This window comes from Pinus tabuliformis, chromosome 6, assembly GCF_031772625.1.
Source record: "Pinus tabuliformis cultivar Carrire ecotype Pingquan chromosome 6, CPIR1, whole genome shotgun sequence".
In the NCBI taxonomy this organism is placed as follows: domain Eukaryota; kingdom Viridiplantae; phylum Streptophyta; class Pinopsida; order Pinales; family Pinaceae; genus Pinus; species Pinus tabuliformis.
The window spans coordinates 550,688,705-550,696,233 of NC_142292.1; the positions used below are offsets into that span (position 1 = coordinate 550,688,705).

The window sequence follows — 7,529 nt, forward strand, 5'->3', positions numbered from 1 at the left end:
GATAACATCATTGATCATTTGAGTGTCGATGTTTCAAACTATACATATCTCGGTTCATCTTTAGGAAGATTTGTTGATCTTTGTAAACCACTAACTAAACCTATTAATATCTGTGTTCACCAAGAAAAGAAGAAAATGAATGGATCACACCATCATTATGAGATGCTAGATCTCATACTGTGATGTTTTCTGCTGCTGGATCAGAGGAATCCAAATCTTAGTATTGTGCAATCCTCCCTCCTCCTTCAAGTTATCAAGATGTATCTCATCATCATAAGTCATGCACAATGATTAATCTAGCAACTAGCTATTGATTCTCTTTACTGCTTTTACAGGAAAAAGTAATGGCTTATTCTCTTGTAGAAGAAGCCCTGTGGATGGTAACAATGGGCCATTGGTGAGTGTCTCACTCTGTGTAGAAGATAGTGTTGACACTTGCAAATCAGCCTTCTCTCTCCTAATGTCCTCCCTCCTCAATAGTTGTGGGCATTCTCCCTTGCCTCTTGCACCCCCTCATGTAACCACTCCAGTGTCTCCTTCATAACTAGTCTCTTGGTCTGCACCCTGTCCACCTTGTGAATTTTAATAAAAATAAATAAATACTCATGCACATGAATGTAAATCCAAGCCATTAGACAACAAATATGCAAAAGTTGGTTCGTATCTATACTATATAGCATGTGAGGGTGAATACAGCAAAATGGCACAAAGTGTGTTACATATTTGAAACAAAGTACATCATCATCAAGGCTTTAAATGGCCTCCAAAGTCCAAAAACATCATGCCACATCAAATAACTACATATCATAAAAATCGTTCCCTATACTGGGATGATCTTCATCATCAGTTGCATTCTGTGCTTCCTCTAGTCTTCACCCCAATCCTATAGGAACATTGGTACTAGTGCTTTGTGCTATATGTGGATCCATGTCCATCCATCTTCTTGTTGCTCAACTCAACATTCCCAATTTTGATGAATATGGATAATCAACGTATTAAAATATTCAGAAAGCATTAACATGCTTGGTTACTGGTTTTGGCTTGAGTGTGACCAGTACACTTTAGTAAGGTAATGATAGATGAGTTCAAAAGTCAACACCACCAACATCAGGGTACATAGAGGGGTTGGCACTTTCAATTAAATGCCAATCCCATATCCTCATACTTGATAGAATCTAGTCACGAGACACTACAGTGTCACCAGTGCCCAATGCTGAATCTTGAAAACTGTTTAGTCTGCTAAATTCTGAATGGGATATGAAATTATTCTTTCTTTATATGAATTCCTACAAGGTTGGAACTACTCTCAAACATCCTTGAAATCTTATAGGGTGATGTTAAAAATTTAAGTAAACTGATAGAAAAGGAAGATCAGGGAAAACTTCAACTTTTACTTTAAGAATTTAATATTTTGTTAATGATGGCTTTCACTAGAAAATAAAGTCATAAAATAGAGTGATGTTTAGAAAAGTTTGCAGTGTCATGATTTTTTTTTTCAAAAAAAGTTATTTTTCAAAGTAATTTTTCGTTTTGTGTTTGATGGCATAATTTATTGCAATTTTGGCAGGAAATTGCTGATATTTTCATTTAATATTTTCAATTGCTTCTCTGAAGTGATGCTTCGAGTAATACTAATGATCAATCTTTGCGATCACCTAGGTGCTCTCAAGAGTCAAGACAATTGTGGTGATTTGTCTTCTTAGATTGTTTTGCTAACACCAAGATAGGAGCTCTATATTAGTAGATGCCAACTTATTGTTCCTCTATCCTTAGTTCAATGGACCATCCCATTTCTTTGATATATTGTTTGCCACAAAGAACATGCTATTTTGAAAATGCTTTTATGATGACGTGGATCTGTCAGATCTTGAACAGATTTCATCGTATGCCTAATGGTGTTAGGAGGCTCGAAGGAGGATTTTAGCTATCCTATCAGTGACACCTTGAATGTAGAGCAGAAAAGCCTTAGCAAACATAGATTGCATACTTTGTTCTCTATTCTAACCATTCAACCAACTCTTTGACAAGTCTTCTTGACAAACTAAGTCACATGACACAATGATATGGAGTACATCGAAATAGGAGTGTCCAACATGAGACACGGCGACACAGGACTCGGAGGACACATTTTATATATAATTAAAAATGTAATAAATTAATGAATTACACATTCAAAAAGAAATTTAGACAAAGATTCAATTTTTTAAGAATTTAGAAACTAAAACATTCACAATTTTACATGATGAAACAAATTCAGTCATCCAACTTTTTCTCCTGAGCCTGTTGTCTTGCTAAAACAATGTTTTTTTCCAGCCTCTGAAGCTGTTGTTGCAACCCCTCTTCCAGCAGATAGAGGACTACCAGACCCTGAAAAAAGTGGAGTGGGGACAACATCATTGGAGGCATTCCTCTCATTCCTTTAACCTTTTGCAGCCGCCCTTGATGATAGAGCCATGATTTTTGTGAAATGAGAAAGACAATGGACTGATGTAGGAAAAACAATGAAACAGGAATCGGCGATTCTGCCGATTAATCGCGATTCCTAATCGGCTCGGCCACGAAACGAGTAGAGTCGAATCTTCCGGAGTCAAATCGCGTTGACCGAGTTTGACTCGTGGTCAACGCGATTTGAGGCCGAGCCGTTTAGGAATCGCGATTAATCAGCAGAATCGCCGATTCTTGTTTCATTTCTGTGGAGAGGAATTATGGAAAATAAGGAGTCTGATCGAGGTTTCATCTCCGGATTTCTTTGCGTGGGCATACACAGGACAATCCATCACATAATTCAGCACATCCACATCGCCCATCGCTGCAAGAATGAGTTCGCAGATTTGAAAGAACTGGTAATGAGCATCGAGCTGACCATTGTGACAAGATTCCCGGAAAACCCTTGCGAAAGTTTTAGTCATTGGGCTTGAACTTGGGTTGCTTGAAAACAACATACGCAGGGATGCTGTGAAATGGAGAGATTTCGACAATGCGTTCCTTTTTGGCGTCACCCATAGCTGTTGTAAGGATTCGATCATTAGCGGACGCTCACTCTCTACACACATATTTTATAATACAAACTAAACTATTATCTTAGGTTTGATCATATAATATTATTTCATAAAAGTGATTTATTTATAATAGAAATTATCGATTATATTTTTAAGTTGAAAGATTGAAAATATTTGTAACTTTAAAGATTGAAAATATTTTTAATAAAATATTGGGAATTATATAGTGGAAATTTACAAAATATTTAATTAAAATTAAATATAAAAAATGTAGGCTTTTATAGTCCATAATTATAGTAGTGTTTTTTCTTGAGATCCTCACTATGTCGTTGGTGTGAGGAGTGTAAAATAAATCCTCCGCAATACATATTGGCCATCTCCAAAAACAACAATAATAAAAATCAGATATTTTTATTAATGATTTATTTTTTTAATAATGGTAAAATTTAATAAAAGTTATGATGGGTTATAAATTTATGAAAATTTAATTATTATTGATCATTGTTTACAATGTATATTGACTTATTATTATTATTTAAAGAAATTTATAACATTTAAATATTTTCATTCTTATTAAATATATTTTGAACCAATTTAAAATAGTTTTAAGTTTTATTTGAGTACTAAAAGATAGCTTAATCTGTAATATTTATAAAAAAGAGGTGGATAAGCCTTAACATTCTAAGTTATGTATAATTTTTGGTAATTATCATTTATATATAATTGTTGTTAGAATAATGGAGAAATTTCTAGATTATATCATTTTGAGCATTTTTTTTTTTGTGTTTCATAGAGACTTTTTTGTGTCTCATTAAGATTGTGTAGATTTTACTATTATGCATTGTTTGGACATACCTTTACCCAATATTAATGAAAAATGGTTTTTTTAATTCAATATATGTGTATATTTTTATTTAATGAAATTGCCGATTTTTTCCCGATTTTTTCCCGATCCGATTAAAACTTTCGCTCTTTTGCCTAGCCGATTTATTGCCGATTCCGTGTCTGGTAACATTGAGGAAAAACTTGAATATTGGTGGATAAAACCACTTGTCTATCACTTGGAATCCCTTACATTGCACAACAATCCTCAACTGCACTCCAAAATGTCTCACGCCTTCAACTTGTTGAGTGAAATGAGCTCAAGTGAAGGGGAAAACATGTTTTTACGGGACACGGGTCTCTTTTACGGGGGACAGGCTTAGGGAGTGTGTTCCACACATGTCCTCATGTATCGGTGTCTGACATGTAGGATACAGGACACTGGCCCTGTTTGGACGTGTCCTGTTACTTTGTTATCTGTTATTGTGGCTATTTTATAACAGTTCCTTTTTCATTAAGACTGCGGTTTGGTTTAGATTGTAAGCATATTGCAGAAATGTAGATTGTAAGTATCATCCACTGTTTCAGACACCATTTTTCTCTCCCTTTTCCTACTACTATGTTGTTTTGTTTGATATGATTGCTTTATCTTCGTTGTTGATGCTTTGCAGGTAGTTCTAAACTTGGGAGAGTTACAAAATACACATAATGGCCGGATAAGCTGTCTTGGATTGTCAGCCGATGGGAGTGCTTTATGTACGGGGAGCTGGGACAAGAATCTAAAGGTATCTGATGATCTTGTTAAAACTGGTATAGAAATAGCTAGTATATTTGATAGTTTCTTTGCTGGAATTCCAGGCAGGAGCTTGTGCTTCTCTTGGACTTAGGGATGTCTTGTATACAAAGTCATGCATACTTATCTCTTGATTAATTCTCATATTGGAGGAAAGCTATCTTTGAGTTCTGTTTTTTTCATTAAAATTTCCTCATGGAAGCTGTCAGTAATGAGAGTAAAAGAGTATTAAATATCTGGGAAATTTATTGTACGCATTTATGTTTGCAGATTTGGGCATTTGGAGGCCACCGAAAAATAGTTTGATTGGTGAGAGATTATAAAAACGAAATTCACTTGAATGATTAGCCTTGAGAAAATGCACTCTTTATAAAGTGGGATGGGGTATGTGTTTTCTTCCTATTGGCTAACCTGAATTCCTCCTGCAGCTCCAATTATTAAATGCTATCCTGCAACAGTCATGATTCGATGGGCCTAAGCTGTTTTGATATTCTCTTGATCATTGGAGAAGGCAGATCATTTGTAACTTTGTAATATGTATTGATATTTTATTTGTGTTTTCTCATTGCATTTGAGCTGTGCTACACAAAAATGATCCTTGGCTCTATGATTCCCAAGTCTCAGTTCAAGTACATGTGAAGGATCTGGAGTTTACAGTCACATTTCCATGTTCAATAATATATGAAGGCTTGTGGATTTGAATGAAAAACAATGTAATTGTTTTAGTGTGTTACAAGTTTATGATTACAAGGTTTAAATCTGCCAGATCTTACTTTTGTGTTCTTTATTTTGAATCTCCAAAGATTATGCAGAACTGACCTGATTGTGAGTCAAAGTTTTACATTCCCAAAAGCCTCAATTCAAGTTCAAGTGAAGGATCTGGAACTTGCAGATGCATTTCCATGTTCAATTATATGTGAAGGCTTGTGTGTTTGAATGAAAACCAATGTAATTGCTTTTAATGTGTTACAAGTTTAGGGGTACAGGGTCTAAATCTGCAGATCTTATTTTTGTGTTGTTTATTTTGAATCTCTGAAGATACACACAGCTGACCTTATTATGAAGGAAATCAAAATCTGATTGCGAGCCAACGTTTTTACATTCCAATTCTTATTGAAACGTAATGTTTTTTGAACCCACTACAATGAAGTCGAGTGTGTTTAATGGATATTGTATCTATGTTTCAGTAGAAAAGATTCCTTGATAATGGGTTTTTTGAGCAAGATCTATGAGAGGTCCAAGTACAGAATATAGAAAACCGACAATTTTAGTAATCACTTGACATGCACTGAAAGATAAATGGTTTGAGTGCATATATTCGAAATCTCAAAGGATTTTGAAAGTGTGGTTGAATTAACATTTTGTTATCTAAGTTTTGTTGATGGTTTAGAAATTTAACATTGACTAGCAAGTGACCATGAAATGTGCTTTGCATTGAAGCCCCTACAATGATATCTTGTGATTTTTGTATTATTCCATAGCTGTAAATCTCTAAGAAATTTAGGGTGTGGGTTATCACATTTCACTGAGATTCTTTCTGCCCACAATGGATTGCTAAAATAACGTTTGAGCATACTATCATTAGGATTTGTAAGTTTGTTTTGAGAATTGATATTTGCACATGTGAAACAAATTCAATTATTCTTGCTTGCCATATGGTGGTGACATATGCCAATTTACATATGCCAATTTATTCAACTTATTCTTAACCACTTGCAGCTGAAAAACTGAATAAATACAATCCAAGAGCCTCAAGTTTGGGGACTTCCAAGTTTGAATGAAGGAATATTTGACTATGTTCAAGTGTTTGAGTTTCACAATGTCAAACGTCTAAAGGTTTTGCCGAATTCACGTTTCTTATACTCTATGCAGTTATGCATTATATCTCTTCTGCCAGATTACAATGTGTTGGAATGGCTTCACATGCAAGAATTGGATGGGAAATTATGTAGTTATATTGGTGTTTGTGTTGAACATTTCCGGGTAGCGTTTGTCTGAATTAGCTTGTACGCTAACATGGAATTAAAATATGGGAAACTGTTTGGACATCTTTCCAGGTCCATTTTTCATTGAAAAGGAAGGGAACTAAATCAAAGCCTCCTTTGGGGCAAATGGAGAAGCCTACTTAAACTCGAGGTCGCTTATGCTAAATTAAGTTTTACCGTGCTAATCTCTAGAGGTTTTGGTTCAGTCTTAAATTTTTTGCGATATTTTCTAGTGCATCATATAGCGGAAATTCCCAAATCAAATATTTTTTTAATGCCCATATGAGTAATGTTGATCGTCGAAGGATGAGGTTGAGTAACATCGACATTTACGGGGAGGTGTTCCTTGGGGATCGTGGTCAATTTGGAATACACTAGAAGATTCCGCATATTGGTCTAACAGGTCACCAGAGCATGGCGTAATAACATCACAATTTATAGCTTCTTTCAGGTATCTCTAGTGGTACTTTGACTGCTTGCATATAATCACTAGTTTTATCTTCTGCCTGTTGCATTCATCCATATATTTTGTTAAGAATAGTGGTTGCCAGTTGCGAATTCTTTGATACTTCGAGGAGAAATTTTATCTGGGCGACCATTTGTATGGACTTCTGAAATTGGATTCGTTCAAACAGGTCTACGTGCCCTGAATCCGGCGAATTAGACACGATTCGTGCCAATTCGTGTCCAGAAATCGGGAGACGTCGTGTCCGATTGGGACACGATCGAATCTAGATCGTGTCCCAATCAGAGACATAGTGTCCTGAATTCTGGACAGGTCCAGAGAAAAGGGACCCGCGCGGCCATAAAAAGGCCCCTGTTCTTTTTATCATTTTCACTCATCTCTTTGGCAACAGGGTCACTGTGACTTTGTTGTGAGAAGTTTGGAGCAAGGAGCAAAAGGTGTGGGAGCATTTCAAGGAGATTCAA

At 35.6% G+C, this 7,529-nt stretch overlaps 1 protein-coding gene across 3 annotated transcripts in view; it reads left to right on the top strand.

Annotated features, from left to right (window-relative positions):
- Positions 1–5,379, top strand: part of AGB1 (GTP binding protein beta 1) — a 109,652-nt gene extending 104,273 nt beyond the window's left edge. Inside the window, exons 5-7 of one of the 3 annotated variants that reach the window (XM_089418985.1) lie at positions 4,493–4,606; positions 4,885–4,923; positions 5,043–5,379. In XM_089418985.1, coding sequence (XP_089275111.1) covers positions 4,493–4,606; positions 4,885–4,920 — 150 coding nt within the window. In that variant the 3' untranslated portion in view covers positions 4,921–4,923; positions 5,043–5,379. Of the gene's footprint in view, positions 1–4,492; positions 4,607–4,884 lie in introns of all 3 variants that reach the window. The other 2 variants (XM_089418986.1, XM_089418981.1) reach the window with 2 other exon arrangements.
- Positions 5,380–7,529: the final 2,150 nt, after the last annotated feature.